Genomic DNA, 17,836 nt, shown 5'->3' with positions numbered 1-17,836 from the left:
AAACAAACGGCCAGCACTAAGGGACCCATCACACATAGCGATCTCGCTGCTGAGTCACAAGTTTTCTGACGTAACAGCGATCTCACCAGCGAGATCGCCGTGTGTGACAGCGATCAGCAACCAGCCCCCCTGCCGGTATCGCTGATCGCTGTAGGAAAGCCCTGGACATTTTTTTGGTCGCTGGTCTCCCACTGGCCAGCACGCATCGCTGCGTGTGACAGGCGGGAGACCAGCAACCAGCTGGTAACTAAGGTAAACGCAGGGTTTCTATGCACGGCTCTGTGCTTAGAAACCCTCTGTGTACCTTAGTTACCAGCGCGCTGATGCAGGGAGCTGGTAACTAAGGTACACATCGGGTTTCTAAGGGACGTACGTCCCTTAGAAACCCGATGTGTACCTTAGTTACCAGCTCCCTGCATCAGAGCGCTGGTAACTAAAGTACACAGCGACGCTACGCGCTCGGCGTCGCTGGTCCTGATTGCTGGTGAAGCTGCCTGTTTGACAGCTCACCAGCAATCATGTAGCGACTCACCAGCGATCCTGACACGTTGATATCGCTGTCGGGATCGCTGGTGAGTCGCTATGTGTGACGGGGCCTTTACTTGCATGTCAAGCCTTCCTGTCAGATTAGGTGCCAGCTGCATAATGGGAGCTACAGTTTTAGTCTGCATGCCACACAATATGTTGCACAGCTTTGGGGTCTTTGAGATCTGACAAGTCAAATATATAAAAATAGTCCGAATTAATAGAGAAGCATGAAAAAAAATTAAGTAGGTTTAACATTTACATCTTAAAGGGGTTTTCCATTCTACAATTACCTGGAAAAGTGATTATTGCTAGATCACTATGGGAGCCTTCTGGGACCCTCACAGATTGCCAGAACTTACGATCAAAGCTGAATTGAATGGTAGTTGTTTGAAGCGTCCGCTGTTGTCCGTGCCACGGTGCAACAGATACACTCATAATTATCACCTTGTGTGGTAGATCGGTGAGAATTACTGTAGACTGGAAAACTCCTTTAGGTGCAGTAGAATATTTGAGGAAGCACACGATGCAGTCTACAGACCTCAGCCAGCATGCATGTTAGCAATCACGTAATGGTTCCCAAAACAGCTACAACACACTGGTAGGTGGCGACTGCTCAGCCAATGGCCAACACTACAAAATACCTTCCACGCCAGATTTGCAGGGGGCTGTGCACGTCCAAAAGGCAGCAGGATTAGACTTAAAACGACTAAAATTAAATCCTACAAAACAGAAACGGAAAATGGACAGCTCAATGGGCCTGGACAAGGGGACAAAAGTTGATGTTCATTGTGTAAAAAAAATGTGAGGGTGGAAAGCCAACTAGGAATGCATTTCTTCTAGCTGGAGGAATAAAAAGCTAAAATTCTATAAATATAACAGGAATGAAAAGAAATGAACAAGCACTGTACTCAATACACAGCAATCACAGAAACTCATCCACAGAATTACGAATAACAAGGTGTCCTGTACACAGTACCAGGAAAGAAATCATTTCATAATAGCACTTGGAAAAGAAAGTATTTCTAGATAAGCCAAGAATAACAACCAGCTCGAAACGCATTGTCAGATTTGTGGAGTGACCATTTTATATTTTCTATCTACGAGAATTACGGTAGTAAAGCATCGTCACTTTTGACTGGAATAAGCTATGAATTGGATCATCACTCCTCTATAGGATTCAGTGCAACGGGCTCGCGTTGGATCCTTGCCCTGGCCATATACAGGAAGTTGCAAATGTGGCCAGGAGGACTTTTCTTTGATTTCTAAAATAAGTACCGTAAATTGCAACAAAAAGGCAAAAACTTTGGCGTCTATAGCAAAAATTCAATGTCTTTTTTTAGCAAATGTCTCGGTGTTGTCTAATGAGGATGATGTTCGAGCCGACAACCTAAATTACTGCCCTTTTTACCAAATACATTTGCTCAATAGGTTGCTTCTATCTTTTCCATGTCTTTTTTTTACTGCAACAATTGCTTAGTGTGCAGCACGAGAAATAAAAGTGAAGAATTGCTTTGTAAATATAGTACTGTACGGAGCAAGTCACAATTGTGTGTGTGTGCTGGGGTCTGGTATTGTAGCTCAGGTCCATTCAGCAACATGGAGAATAATGGGAGAACAGGCAAGTAAAACTTTGCCTTTCCTATGGATATGACCTTAATTCCCAGATTTTTCCTGGACTCCAACAAGTTGAGAGCTTTGAAATGTGAAACGCACCAATATGCCCATGAGATAATAAAGTAATGTGGGGCTTGTCTAATGTTCAGACATTGGGTAGGGCTATGAAACACTGGCAATAAGCACATGATGTTGGTGCAACTTTCTGAATACAAAATTGTCCTTAACATATGCAGTGGAAGGGACAGAAGAACAGGACTGAGTTAGCCCATTGAACCCTATTGGTAGCTCACTGAGAGGAGTGATCAGAAATGTATGGCAGCCACTTATCCTTCCTTCTACTAAACATCTGGCAGTAGCCAGTCTATACAGAGTAAACTACTGAATCTTTCCTAAGGAGAGTAACTAGTAAATACATCTACAAGCTCCCATCTATGAGCATCACTGTCTGTTTAAAAGGAATTGAATCTGTCAGCAGATTTTTGCTTTGGAATTTGACAGCAGCATGAGGTAGAGACAGATACCCCCGTTCCAGCGATGTGTCACTTAGAATCAGTTTTCTCTGCTGCAGATCTAGCAAACCTCAGAATCCTGAGCCCAAACCACTGAGCCCACACCACTGAGTTCTCTGTGTACAAAATATATAGTCAGAAAGCTGCTAGTCAGTGGTGGGAGCGTGGTTGGAATACCATGCATGAGGGAAACTTGTCCTCTATTAATATTCTCCTGCTGATAAAACATTGATTGTACCACAAAACAGAGCTCAGTGCCATCACTGGAATCTGGCTACATCATGGTGCTCTTAGATTACACAGCTAAAACATGCTGACAAATTCCCTTTAGTAATTCCAATGTGTGCATATTAAATTGGAGCATTACTCATAGTAAAATTTTCCATAAAGGTGTACAAACCCTTTAAAATGTTTTACTTGAGAGGGTGCAGCACATATTGAGGTATTAAAGGGGTTGATCGGTCTGCAGACTTGTGAATCCTCCCAGCGCACGCACTGTTGTCAAGTAGGCAATATGCATACTCCCAGCCAGAACCAGACTAGTGGGTGCAACCTCACTCAATACAAGTATGCACATCATATACTTGACCACTGTTCCTGGCCCAGAGACTGAAAGTCTTCCAGCACAAAATGCGTGCGTTGGGAGGATTCACAAGTTTGCAGTCACACAGAGTGACTGTAGACTTGTCATTCTAGACCAGACAACTCAACTTTAGAGCCTTGAATAGATCTTTAACCTTCAGTTTGATTTGGACTTACATGGTCATATTCTATTATTGATGTCATTACAGACAACACTGCTGCATTCATCACTTGTGTGAGAAGGCCAAATGACAGTACATCACTATGGGCTTAGAACTGAGATCTTGCAACCGAAACTGGTGTAAATTTTAAATGGCTAGAAAATTGCAAAAAAATTTTTCCATTCACAAGTGGAAAAGTACTGGACAAAACAACTGACACAGTTATAAGAGAAAGAAATCTCACCTCTAGCTTGAACTTGCTGCTCAAGTTTGCCAGACCCGGTAGCAAATGATGAGACTGCAGGATTTTGCACAAGTTGTTGGGAAGGCTTCTCTGGAGCGATGGTAGAATCTTTGAGATTACTAGGTGGTGCTAAACTAGGCTTAGATGGCTGTTTTTGCTCTTCATTAGGTGGCTTTGATGAATTGAAGCTGAAGCCAAACATTGTGCCAGCTCCTGAAGGGCTTCCAAAGGTGAAACCCTGCTTCTCTGTACCAAAAATATTTTTCACGGCATCAGATCCAAATACAAACTTTGGGGGAGACACCACAGCCGTAGAAGTCTTCTCTGAAGTGAATGAAGTGTTAGATTCTGCTTCTGAAACAGTAGATGTTACGGATGGAAGATCTGTCCTCTCTCTTGTAGTTTCTTCCAATATGGCCACGGCTGCTTTCCCACATGGTGAAGCTTTTGGACTTGTGACACGAGACGAAAAAGGAGCAAGCAAACAATCTTTACTTTGTGCAAATTTTGCTTCTTCGAAAACTTCTTTGAACAGGTCAGCAACTTCCTGAAGCTTAAAGCGTACAGCAAAACACTCCACTGTACCTTCACCTTCAGCATAGTCACGAGCTGTCCATGCCCACTCTCTCTGAGAAGCAGCATTCATGGGTTTAAGGTTTATATCAGGTGTTATACGGTGATTGGCACAGAGTTTTAACACTTGATCCCTTCTCATCACTACTCGAGAAGATTTATTGTCGTAGTTCTGCAAAATCTTTAAGTCTCCGATTCCCCTCTCTTTCCATTGATTAGTACCTTTATCAAACCTATAAAGCTTTGCTCTGTGGCAAAAGAGTGTCTCCTCATTTTCTTCCCCGCTGGTAATTTCAACTAAATCAGGTAATGGGACGACTGGCTCAAAGTACTGCCCATCACGTTCCTCCTCCTGCGTCACGTCGGCCTCATCATCAGTACCCACAGACACTCTGCTCTGATTTATTTTAGTTGGAGATTTTCCCGAACTTGGCGATGGTTGAAAACTAAAATTAAAACCAGTGGTAGATTCTCCAAATCTGAAAAGATTCCCTTTCTCTGGGCTATTTGCTAAGGGTGACGCATACACAGAGTCCTCAAAATTTCCTTCAAGGGCACCTGCTCTCATGTCATAAGTATCCCACTCATATGTAGCCTCACTGTAATCGGGCATTTTTGTAATTTGTTCTATAGAATTGTTCAGATTTGTATCGTCCTCTCCAGATTTAGACTGGTCAGTTAAAAAGGTTTTCAAATCTTTAAGCCCACTTTTCATTTCCTCCGCTTTCTTTATCAATTGAGCCGTCCTTCCCGTATCTACGAGTTTATGTGGAGTCTGAAGCGGTATGTCTAACAGCAGGCGCTGGCACTCCTCAAATTTGCTTTTAAAGTCTTCTGCTTGTTCTACGGTTTTAAACTTTGCAGCAAGTTGTTCTAATTTTGCATCCCCATCAGAAAAGTCACTAGCCATCCACATCCAGGCACGGTCTGAGCCAGACAAAGGTTTTAAGTTCATGGTTGTTGTAATGAGATGGTTTGCACACACTTTCAGCACTTGTTCTCGTCGCATGAGCATTCTTAGCTTCCCGTTGACCTCGTTCTTAAGGATTTTCAGAGCACCGATACCCCGCTCTTTCCATTGGCTGATTTCTGCATCAAACCGGAATAATTTCACTCGCTGAGAATATAGCACAGTCTCATCTTCTTCCCCAGTGACAAGCTCCACTTTATCAGGAAGCTGCACAATGGGCTCAAAATGTATGTCATCACGATCATCTGATTTGTACAGTTCTTCTAAACCCTCCTGCTGAGAAGTATTTGCTTGCTGCCCTTTATCATTTATAGCAGCAAACAATTTTTCTCCTGCACGAGAAAACCCCTTAAAATTTGGATCTGTATTGCCGAATGCAAAGCCTTCAGAATTTTTCGAAAGCTCAGCAAAAGAAAAAGTACTTGCAGTATGACCAAATACTATCTCGCCACTTTGTTTGCCTTCTTCAGATTTCAATCCAGTATCAGATGATGCTGAAACCAGTGCGCCATTCTCCAAAGTACCTGTTGCATCAGAAGATGTTTCTTTCCCTTCCTCATCTTTTGCATTTGAATCTGGAAGACCAAACTTATAAGAACCAGAGTTAAACGGCATTGTAAAGCTGAAACCCCCAGATTTAGTTTCTTCACTGGTACTTGGTGCTTTAAAACTGATGGAAGGTTTGCCCTCACTTGTACCAAACTTTAAATCTTTTACCGGGAAATTGCACTTAAACCCTGTTGAAGGTGGGCCAAATGACTCAGAACTTGCTTTTAGACCAAATGTAAATCCTGATTTTGTCTCCGATGTTGTAACACTTTTTGCATTGGGATTGAGTGCTTTGCAGGCAACACACTCCATTGCTGAACCATCATTTCTAATGAGACACACTGAACAGTCCCACTGTCCTTCCTTTTTCTGAAACATTGCTTCCAGACTACCGTTTTGGGCCTTACTAAAACTGAAGTTAGATGCTTGAATTTGAAGCCCTGCTGCATTGCCTGAAGGTGTTGGTTTTGGGGTTTGACAACAGACACATTTTGAATTACTTGCTTCATTGGGCACCATACATGTACCACAATCCCACTGTCCTTCAGTCTTTGCAAAAAGAGACCCAAAATCCTTTAATGGACCGGTTTCAGAGGTGACAAACTTGAAAGATGAAGCAGACTGTGCTGATGTTTGCAAACTACTAGATGAATTTGGAGCTGTGCATGCAACACATTTTCCTTCAGAAGGCTCATTCAGTACCAGACACTGACCACAATGCCACTGTCCAGCTTTTTTCATGAATGCAGAGCCAAATGACCCACTCTGCGTGCCTATGCCAGGAGCTTTTGGTGTGAATTGCAAGGATGTTTTGCTATTATTTGGATTTGAAGGATGACACTTCAGGCATTGTTTGTTAGCCATGTCATTCTTTGTCGAGCACTTACTACATATCCACTTTTCTCTGCACTTTGTATTTTGCTCACTTGAAGTGGGTTTGTCATTTAAAGTGTCCTTGGTAAATGAGAAAGCAGATGCTAGCATGCTTCCAGAACTTGTGCTACTGTTTGGAGGTTTAATGTCTCTAGTAATAATTTCTCTTGTGCTTTTACAATTTGGTTTGGGGGCTTGGCAAGAAACACAGGTAACATCAAGATTAATGTTTTTTACAAGGCAGGTATCACACTGCCATTCTCCTGGTTTAAAACCAAACTGTTTATCTAGGGAAACAGGCTTGGGCTTTAAATCTTTATTTAAAACGTCTTTTCTAGGCTCAGATTGGTTATCAGCACTGTTTTCTATGGTCTGGAGCAGTTTCTGGGCTTCTTCAAATTTAGTTTTGAAGCGTGTTGCCTCCTCCACAGTCTTAAAACGAATTGCAAGCTGCTCGAACTTTGGCATCTCATCAGCATAATCATAAGCATGCCATACGTACGATTTATCAGATGTAGGGAATGGGTTTAGTTTCATATCAGCATTTATGTAATGGTTTGCACAAATCTTCAAAATCTGTTCTCTTCTCATCAGCAGCCGTACCTTGCCAGATACCTTGTGTTTTAAAATTTTCACATTTCCTAAACCTCTCTCTTTCCATTCTTTTGAGTCTGCATCAAAACGGAAAAGTTTTGCTCTATTACAGAACATTTCTTGTTCTTCCTCTTCTCCTGTTTTTACTTCAATCTTCTCTGGTAACGGCACCACAGGTTCAAAATGGGGCCCATCCTCTTCAGTTACACAATCACTGGCGGCTTCAGACTCATGACTTTGGTTGTGCTCTTCCTTTGATGGCACATCAAAAGTTGGAGGCATGAAGCCTTTCATTCCAGAGATTTGAAAGTTAAATACATTATCCCCTTGCCCAAAGACTGTACTGCTTTTGTCCAGATTCTGATTTGTGCCATCACTGAAATTGTTCACAAAGCTTTTCTCGCCAAATCTGAACATATTTCTTGAATCGGTGTCATTTTCAAATGATGCTGTTCCCTGGTCAGGAATAATCTTATCTGCAGTTAGAAGTTTTAAAAGGCATTCGTTCCCAGCACTTGATGCTGTCCCGGCTTCATTAGCAGAAAATGTAAAGTCTCCATCATTGGACTTAAAGTTTGAATTAAACTTAAAAGTAGATGGAGTGGATTGCAGCGGTGCAGGAAACTGATGAGGTTTTGAGCTTTCATTCGAAATTGGCTGAACAAAGCTACTCTTTCCAAACTCTATCTTTGAGGCCTCAGATTTGGTTTGCTGAGATCCAAAAGCAGGTTTTGTGAAGTAGCCTGGCTCAGGCAGTGGAGGATTTGCAGTGTTTGGAGGTAAACTGTAGTTATAATAGTCATCAGGTTGAGGAGACAAAATATTAGCTGCAGGAGATTCGAAACGTAATGCAGGTCCAACTATGGCTGCACTCTGTACTGGTGGCGTATGCATGGCATACATGTGTTGTTGTGATGTCATTCGACTAACTGGATACACAGGTGTCTGTAAGAAAAACAAAAATGTTGTTATAACAGATAGCATAAAAAGAAAACTGATTATTAACCACTCTATTCACTAATTGGCTGAAACTTAAAATCTTCTATCTACCAAACAGAAAAATCAAATACATCTACGCGGGAACAGTTATTATAAAACCTCTACAGCTTTTCCCAGAAAGATTATGGGTACCAGGGGGATGTAATTCAATCACCCACCCCTCTCAGAGATCATATGGCGTCCAAGTCGTGTGTTCCTATGTACAGGAGTGACAGCGATCAGTCATACAATCAGAGCTTTTTAAAGTGCATGGCCAACATAAGACTAGAAATATAGCATTTTTATTCATGCACTTGCAAAAGGTGGAGGTTAGACTCCCAACATCCCCTTCAATTATTTGAATTTCATGAGAGAGGTGATCTTGAAAAGTGTACAAATTCCTTGCTAATGAGGATACATTTGGAATCAGATATAGATCTCGGAACACGTGTAGCATGTGTCCAAGTTGTGTTGGCCGAGACACCGCTTCCTAAATGACATCTTTCCATTACATCATTGGAAATTTATTGCTAATCGCTTGCCTATTGTAAATGGCTGTATGGATTCTGTTAAACTGTGTGGCCATTACAAATAGGCAAACCATTAGCAATTCATTTCTTTGGATGCAGTGGAAAGCCGCTGCAATATTTAGAAGGCGCACACAAATCAGGGAGCTGAGTTCTGTGTTACCCCCCAGCCCTTAGGAATTCACCAATTAAGGTTATGTGCACACGTAGCGATTTATTCCGGACACTAAAAACCGGACTCCTTCTCAGAAATTGCGCGTTTTTTTCCCCCGCGCGATTTTACCGCGATTCTGTTCGCGATTTTCAGGTGCGATATTCAAGCACTTTCCAAGCGATTTGAAGCATCGCTTGGAAAGTGATTGACAGGTTGGTCACACTCGTCAAACATAGTGTTTGACAAGTGTGAGCAGCTTTTTACTATTGAGGCTGCCTATGCAGCATCAATAGTAAAAGAAAGAATGTTAAAATGCTAAAAAAAAATAAAAAAAATTGGGGTATATTTACCTTCCGGCGTCACGCGCTGCCATCCCGGGCCTCAGCGTTCCCAGTAATGCCTTGCGAGACCTGTGATAACGTTGATCTCGCGTTGCGATAGCGATCTCGCGAGACCGCTAGAGTCACACGAGACTACGTCATCACAGGACCTTGCCGCAAGGCATTACTGGGAACGCTGAGGCCGGGAATGCAGCGCGTGACGCCGGAAGGTAAATATACCCCGATTTTTTATTTTTTATTCTTTTTTTTTTTACAGGGGTATGGTACCCAGGGCCTGGAGGACAGTCTCCTCTCCTCCACACTGTGGGTACCAACCGCACATGAGACGCTTAACTTCCCGCATGGTGGGCATAGCCACATGCGGGAAGTAAGCGGTTCTCATGCATTCCTATGGGTGCGGAATCGCGGCAATTCTTTGCGATTCCGCACAAAAAGATGACCATGCTGCGATTTTTTCAGCGATGCAATTCCGCCGCGGAAAAAAGCGCAGCATTAGCATAGCATGTGCGGAATGCCATAGGAATGCATGGGGGGCATTCTGTACACGATTTTTAAACGTTTTTGCAGCTTTTTCGTGCCGAAAATCGCGGCAAAAACGCTTAAAAATCACTACGTGGGCACACAGCCTAAATGTTTACTATATATGCTAACATGGTGTAACACTGTTTCAGTGCCACCACTGCAATCTATAACTTTTATTATTCCTTCTGCAACCATCAGTGTTTAGGTCAAGGCATGATAAGCAAGCAATATGAGCTCACAAACTGATTCATAACAGACGGGTCAGGGAAGTGGATACCTCAATTTATCCATTTGGAAACTGCATCTGAACCGTCATCAGCAGTATATGTCAAGGAGATTTTCTTATGTATACCATGAACAGACCTCTCAGACATATATTAATACTGAGGCATACCAAGTCCAGAGGGCCTCACTGAAATGCATAGTACCCCAAATAAGGTCAAAATTGGTTTTCAGTTCTTTCTTTCATTGAGCAATATTAATCAATACCTTGGTTGGTGTAACATTTGCCACTGGTCTGAGAAGTTGTTGTGGATTGTATGCCGGTGACTGAGTATAGTAACCAGGATGTGCTGTTGTAGAAACTAAAAAAATAAACATAGAAAAACTTTCAATGCCTTCATTAAATACACAGCTAATTAACAATACAATCCCTTTTTATAAAACAACAGATTTACTTCAGAAACTTCTGCTGAAAAACAGTACTACACATTTGAATAGGATTGTTTCTGCGCGCTACATTCAGATTAATAGGGCTAAGCAGAAAACTCTGCAACAAATATGCAGAAATGGAGAACTAGGAAGAAAACAATCAAATAGGTCCAATATTGTATAAAATTGTAAATATTTTATTGAAATGCAGTATCAAAAGGACAGGTAAATGGGGGAGCAAAAAAGTGCATAAGTGCATCAAGGTGCATGTGGGTGCCAATATAATACATACCCGGGTGGACGCAGGTGCTGCGGTGTCCATTACCTTTCACCAGGGTAAGATCCTTTATATTTCAATATATTTTCCTGACTATTTCTTTCCGTTTATCTTCTCTAAGGAATTCTACTTATATTCTGTTAGCCTGGTGCATTCAAATACTGGCAATTGTAATGGGCTTATGGTTTATTGTACTATGCAAGATATGTGGTTCTATACTAGTTTGATTATATGTATTATATTGGCACCCGCATGCACCTTGCACTCCTTGGATGCTTTTGATGCACTTATGCACTTTTTTGCTCCTCCATTTACCTGTCCTTTTGTTACTGTATTTCAATAAAATAATTACAATTTTATACAATATTGGACCTATTTGATCGTTTTCTTCCTAGTTCCATGTTGCAATTGGTCTTAATTTGTCCCATATATAAGCACCACAATGTTCTACTTGTTATTCATGATTAACTCGTTATAATTATGGTGCTTTTTGTTTTGCTGAGCTTTTTTCTCAACAAAATATGCAGAGTATGAAAATGCTCCCCTAAAGGGGGACCTGTCACTGTGTCAAAAGTGACTAGCTTGTGATCTAATTTTGTTTCCACTACTCCCCAGTATTCCATTATTATTTTTTTAATTTGCTGTACAGTTCCAGAGATATGGGCCCCAGAGAACCCTGCAAGCCTTGGTAAAGACCAAAAAAGTGGGATTTCTGTCTACTCACCGTAAATCCTTTTCTCCGAGTCACTCATTGGGGGACACAGAACCATGGGTGTATGCTGCTGTTGCTAGGAGGCTATATATAGAAATGGTGCGCACTCAGGTCGTATTTAATAAAATAGGTGCTGGTGAATTGGACCACCGGGACCCTAAACCTATATAGAGTAGAAATGATTCACTGCACTCAACAACTTGATAGTATGCAAAAATTCGTATATTTATTCAATATGTCCAATCCAAAAAATTGTGCCCAAGTGAGATTAGAATATGTACAATCAAAATGCCCGACATTTCGATCCTCCCGGATCTTACTCATGGGGTACACTAAAAGGAAAAAAAATATATACAATATATAGTGAATATTCAAGATTATATACAAAATATACACAAATTATGGATAGACAGTCACCAATGTGTATAGAATAACAGGTACATATAAAGGAGCAAAGCAAAAGAACAATAAAATATGAGAATATTACTGGAGTGTTGCTAGCCAGCTATAGCATATTAATTTAATTTATTGAACAAGATATAAAATGGACTCCAGGAAATTAAGCAGCTAGAGAAACCATAGATTTACTTTCATTGAAATAATGGCAGACCTAGGGCACTTGGGAAGGATATACATCCCCTTACGGTAGTCGTAGGTACTATAGTAAATAGTAAACCTTGTGGTAGGTAGGTTTTAACTTGGGGCTGTAGTGGCCGTCATTTAGTAGTTTCCACCTGTAGGGTGAGTGGCATATAATGAGGGTAATGATGCCAATGTCAAAGTGCAGTACAGACTGTACTAAAGTGCCGTGGATTACCTGGGGGATCCTTTAGATGGGGGAACAAGCGGTAGAGGCGGCGCTCCCGCGCCTTGTCCTGGAATGAATGGGAGGCTGTCCTGGTCCGTGGTATGGCGGGGTATAAATGCCGCGGTATACTATTCACTTCGATACGTCTAATGATCTTCATAAATAGCATGCTAAGTTATTTTTCTTTGCATTAATCCAGCTGAACTAATTTATGGCATTTCCACCACAATAATCTGGCAGTATCCATTTGAGCCATTTTCAACGCTGACTAAGCCTTCCAGGTATACCATGCATCTTTTCCTTAGCTTGTTTCTATATTTAACAACCAATGGATATATATATATATATTTCCACCTATAGTACCTACGACTACCGTAAGGGGATATATATCCTTCCCAAGTGCCCTAGGTCCGCCATTATTTCAATGAAAGTAAATCTATGGTTTCTCTGGCTTCTTAATTTCCTGGAGTCAATTTTATATCTTGTTCAATAAATTAAATTAATATGCTATAGCTGGCTAGCAACACTCCAGTAATATTCTCATATTTTATTGTTCTTTTGCTTTGTTCCTTTATATGTACCTGTTATTGTATACACATTGGTGACTCTCTATCCATAATCTATGTGTATATTTTGTATATACTCTTGAATATTCACTAATTATTGTATATATTTTTTTCATTTTAGTGTACCTCATGAGTAAGATCTGGGAGGATCGAAACGTCGGGTATTTTGATTGTTCATATTCTAATCTCACTTGGGCTCAATTTTTTTGGATTGGACAGATTGAATAAATATAAAAAATTTTGCATACTATCAAGTTGTTGAGTGCGGTGAATCATTTCTTCTCTATGTTGCTAGGAGACTGACACTAACTGAATACAAAAAATTAGCTCCTCCTCTGCAGTATACACCCGCACACTGGCTCCAGCCGAACCAGTTCAGTGGCAAAGCAGTAGGAGAACATAATCATCAAATAAGGGTACAACACATCAAAACAAAGAACAATGTCAGTCAGGCTAACAGGGCGAGTGTCGTGTCCCCCAATGAGTGGCTCGGAGAAAAGGATTTCACGGTGAGTACACAAAAATCCCCGTTTCTCCTTCGCCTCATTGGGGGACACAGGAATATGGGAGGTCCTAAAGCAGTTCCTGGGTGGGGAACTGACATAGAATATTAAACCCCACGTACCAACTGTTTACAGATGTGCTACCGCCGCTTGCAAGATTTGTCTGCCCAAGCCCACATCTGCAGGAGCCTGAATGTGAATATTGTAGTGCTTTGAGAATGTATGCAAACTGGACCAAGTCGCAGCTTTGCAAACCTGTTCTGCCGACGCCTGGTGCCGAATGGCCCAAGAAGCGCCCACCGACCGAGTGGCGTGTGTCTTAATCCCCGCTTGGATAGGCTTGTCTCTGACACGGTAGGACTACTGAATCGCCGAGTGTATTCACCAGGCTAATCGTGGACTTCGAAGAGTCTAGTCTCCTCCTGTGACTTTTAAAGAACGAACAAGGCGTCCGACATACAGAAGGACGCCGTTCGCGAGATGTACCTTCTGAGAGCTCTCACCAGATCCAGAGTGTGGAGGGCTCTCTCAACACAGTGTACTGGTGCCGGGCAGAACAAAGGCAAGACAATGTCCTCGTTAAGGTGGAAGGAAGAGACCAGCTTGGGAAAGAAGGATGGGGACGGCCTGAGAACCACCTTGTCCTGGTGGAAAATTAGGAAAGGAGCTCAACAGGACAGGGTGGCAAGCCCGAGATCCACCTGATTGAAATCACTGCGACCAGAAAGGCAACCTTCCAAGAAAGGTAGGTCAACGAGACGTCCTTCAGTTGTTCGAAAGACGACTCCTGTAGAACACCCACGACCAAGTTAAGGTCCCAGGCCTCCAATGGCATCTTATAGGGGGGTATCACAAAGGAGACCCCCTGGATGGATGTCCTCACTTGTAGTTTGGAAGCAATCCTGCACTAGAACTAAACGGATAAGGCAGAGATCTGGCCCTTGATGGAACTAAGCGCCAGGTCTGAATCCAAGCCGGCCTAGAGTATCTCCAAAATAGATGGGATGGAGAAGACATGATGAGGGTGTCCGTGATCTCTGCACCATGAGAAAAAGGTTTTCCAGGTGCAGTGGTAGATGCGCACCGATGCAGGCTTTAGGGCGCTAATCATGGTGGGAACCACATGTTGGGAGAACCCAGTTTTGGTTAGGACCCATGATTCAACGGCCAAGCCATTAAACACAGGGCCCCTGAGTTCTGGTGGTAAATCGGACCCTAGGAGAATAGATCTGGTCAATTCAGTAGTAGTCAGGGAACGTTGACGAGCTGCACAAACTCCGCATACCACGCTCTGCGTGGCCAGTCTGTAGTGACTAGGATCACAAGAACCCCCTCCGCCTTGATCTTCCTGATGAACCTCGGGAGCAAAAGGAGCAGGGGAAATGTATGGAAACTAAACTGACCCCATGGAAGGACCAGTGCGTCCGCCCCAATGGCTTTTGGATCTCGAGTCCGAGATATGAACTCTGGCACCTTGGCGTTTACTCTTGAAGCCATCAGATCCATGTCCGGAGTCCCCCAGTGGGGACAGATCTGTTGGAAAACCTCCGGCTGAAGTGCCCACTCCCCTGAGGCGAGACCCTGAAGGCTGAGGAAGTCTCCCGACCAGTTTTCCACATCCGGGATGTGAACTGCTGAAATTACCAAATGGTTCTTCTTGGACCAGCGGAGGAGGTGAACCACCTCGCACATTGCCGCCCTGCTGCGGGTGCCCCCTTGATGGTTGATATATGCCATGGCCGCGGCATTGTCCGATTGTATTCGGATAGGGCGACCCACCAAAAGATGATGGAACCGCCGCAGGGATAACCGGATTGCCCGAATTTCCAGAACGTTGATCGTAAGGTGCACCTCCCGAGGTGACCTGAGCTCCCTGGGCAATGTGGTGACGGAAGACAGCCCCCAGCTGAGAAGACTGGCATCTGTAGTGACCACCAGCCATAGAACCGGAAGAAAGGAATTCCCCTGGTGGAGGGAAGACAGCGACGTCCACCACCTGAACACCTGCCTGACACGCGGAGACAAACGGCACAGCCGGTCGAGGGAGAACGGGTTCCTTTCCCAGTCCATTAGAAATGCATGCTACAGAGGGTGGGAGGTGTAGCTGAGCAAAAGGAACAGCTTCCATCGCTGTCACCATTTTGCCCAGGACCCTCATGCCGAAACGGATGGAGAGAGGGGAAGAGCGGCAAAGTGCCTAGGCTCCCTGCTGAAGGGCTAAGATCTTGTCTTGAGGGAGAATCAACAACCCTCGGGAGGTGTCTAGGATCATCCCTAGAAAGGCTATCTTATCTGCTGAGCTGGAATGGGGGAAGACTTGCCTAAATTTATCAGCCAGCCCAGGCGAGAAAGAGTATCCAGTGACATGAACGCACTCCACGCAGGCTTGGAAGGACGGTCCCTTGATCAGAATGTCGTCTAGGCATGGCACAATGATCATGCCCTGAGAGTGCAGAATAGATCTGACGGCAGCCATGACCTTTGTGAACACTGGGAGCAGTGGCGACGCCGAAGGGCAAGGCTGTGAACTGGATATGCTCCTCAAACAGCGTAGCGCAGGAATTTCTGGTGAGGGGGAAAGATCGGAATGTGGAAGTTAGCATCACGGATGTCGATGGATGCTAGGAGCTTCCTCTTCTCCATAGAGGTGGATGATCGACCAGAGGGGCTCCATCCTGAAGTGCCTGACCTTGTGTCCAGGATGGGCTGCACCGTTCCGTCCTTCTTTGGAACCACAAATAGGCTCAAGTAGAACCCCTCGAACCTCTCATTTTCTGGAACCAGAATAATGACAGCGTCTTGTCACAGCGCATCGATGGATCGGTAGAAGGACCGTGCCCGCGCCCCTGTTTTTTATTTATTTATTTTTTTTTGGGGGGGGGGGGGGAAGAAACTATTTTGTATCCGGAGGACACCAGGTCCCTGACCCATTCCTCGTGAACGACAGGGAGCCAGACATGGCGAAACAGGAGTGGACGACCGCCTACTCTGTGGGTGTCGACCGGATAATGCCATGAGTCATTGGGCCGAGACTCTATGGGACGTAGAGCTCTTAGATCTGGACTGTTTGCATCGGCTGTTCCACAACTGGCTGGGCTTATATGAAACTAGGGGACCCCTGTTCCTACGCGGAGAGCGCCCTGATTCCGAAGAGGCGGTCATAGTGGGACCAGCCAGGGTTGGTGTGAAAGGACCGGAAATGAGTCTTGCTGACAGCGAAAGGGTTGCCTAGTCTTTTGCTGAGGAAGGAATCTACTTTTCCCTCCTGTAGCGTCAGAGAGAAGCTGATTATTATTATTATTATTATTTATTGTTATAGCGCCATTTATTCCATGGCGCTTTACATGTGAGGGGGGTATACATAAAAACAAGTACAATAATCTTAAACAATACAAGTCATAACTGGTACAGGAGGAGAGAGGACCCTGCCCGCGAGGGCTCACAATCTTCAAGGGATGGGTGATAATACAGTAGGCGAGGGTAGAGCTGGTCGTGCAGCGGTTTGGTCGATCGGTGGTTACTGCAGGTTATAGGCTTGTCGGAAGAGGTGGGTCTTCAGGCTCTTTTTGAAGGTTTCGATGGTAGGTGAGAGTCTGATATGTTGTGGTAGAGAGTTCCAGAGTAGGGGTGATGCGCGAGAGAAATCTTGTATGCGATTGTGGGAAGAGGAGATAAGAGGGGAGTAGAGAAGGAGATCTTGTGAGGATCGGAGGTTGCGTGCAGGAAAGTACCGGGAGACGAGGTCACAGATGTATGGAGGAGACAAGTTGTGGATGGCTTTGTATGTCATGGTTAGGGTTTTGTAATGGAGTCTCTGGGCAATTGGGAGCCAGTGAAGGGATTGACAGAGGGGAGAAGCTGGGGAATAGCGGGGGGACAGGTGGATTAGTCGGGCAGCAGAGTTTAGAATAGATTGGAGGGGTGCGAGAGTGTTTGAGGGGAGGCCGCAGAGCATGAGGTTGCAGTAGTCAAGGCGAGAGATGATGAGGGCATGGACTAGGGTTTTACTAGCTGATCCAGTTTCTCTCCAAATAAACGACCACTCTTCCGGCGGTGATGGTGTTTGATGCTGCCAATGTGGCAGCATCCGGGGAAGCGTGCACCAAATAGTCTCTGGCCAGGGAGATCTGATTGGCCAGATTAGCTGCTTCCAGGGGGAGATTACTGTCCTGAATGGTTTTAGTCAGGGTATCCGTCCATGCGACCATTGGCTTAGCAACCCAAGCCGCGGCAAAAGAGGGGGAGAGTGCGGCGCCTGAGGCTTCAAAAACAGAGCAAGCAAGATTTTCTGACGGTCCGTAGGATTTTTGATCAAGGACCCATCTGGTAAAGATAGGAGCGTTTTGGGAGCCAGGCGAGATACAAGTGGATCAACTGTAGGGGATTCAGCCCACTCCTTCCGCAGATCCGATGAAAAAGGTTCTCGCCTCAAGGGGCTTCTGTCCTGTGCAGCGTTTGTCCGGTCGCTCCCTTTGCCACTGAAGTATGTCCTGAAACTCGGAATGGTTGGCAAACACATTATGAGAACGTTTAGCCCTATTGAAGGACAACGCGTGATCCGGGACAGAGAGAGTCCTTGTCAACCTTCAAGGCTTGG

The 17,836-nt window shown here is 44.1% G+C and overlaps 1 protein-coding gene across 2 annotated transcripts in view; it reads right to left on the bottom strand.

The window, feature by feature from the left end:
• Window positions 1–17,836, bottom strand: part of LOC141101413 (E3 SUMO-protein ligase RanBP2-like) — a 197,446-nt gene that overhangs the window by 56,505 nt on the left and 123,105 nt on the right. For both annotated transcript variants that reach the window (XM_073590495.1, XM_073590494.1), the window contains exons 19-20: window positions 10,212–10,306; window positions 3,642–8,145 (exon numbers count right to left, since the gene is read on the bottom strand). In XM_073590495.1, coding sequence (XP_073446596.1) covers window positions 3,642–8,145; window positions 10,212–10,306 — 4,599 coding nt within the window. The remainder of the gene's footprint in view (window positions 1–3,641; window positions 8,146–10,211; window positions 10,307–17,836) is intronic.

Source organism: Dendrobates tinctorius, unplaced genomic scaffold, assembly GCF_039654945.1.
Source record: "Dendrobates tinctorius isolate UK_male_01 unplaced genomic scaffold, ASM3965494v1 ptg000117l, whole genome shotgun sequence".
Taxonomy (NCBI): domain Eukaryota; kingdom Metazoa; phylum Chordata; class Amphibia; order Anura; family Dendrobatidae; genus Dendrobates; species Dendrobates tinctorius.
Note: the sequence above shows the minus strand (reverse complement) of the source record. Positions and strands in the feature narration are given on the sequence as shown.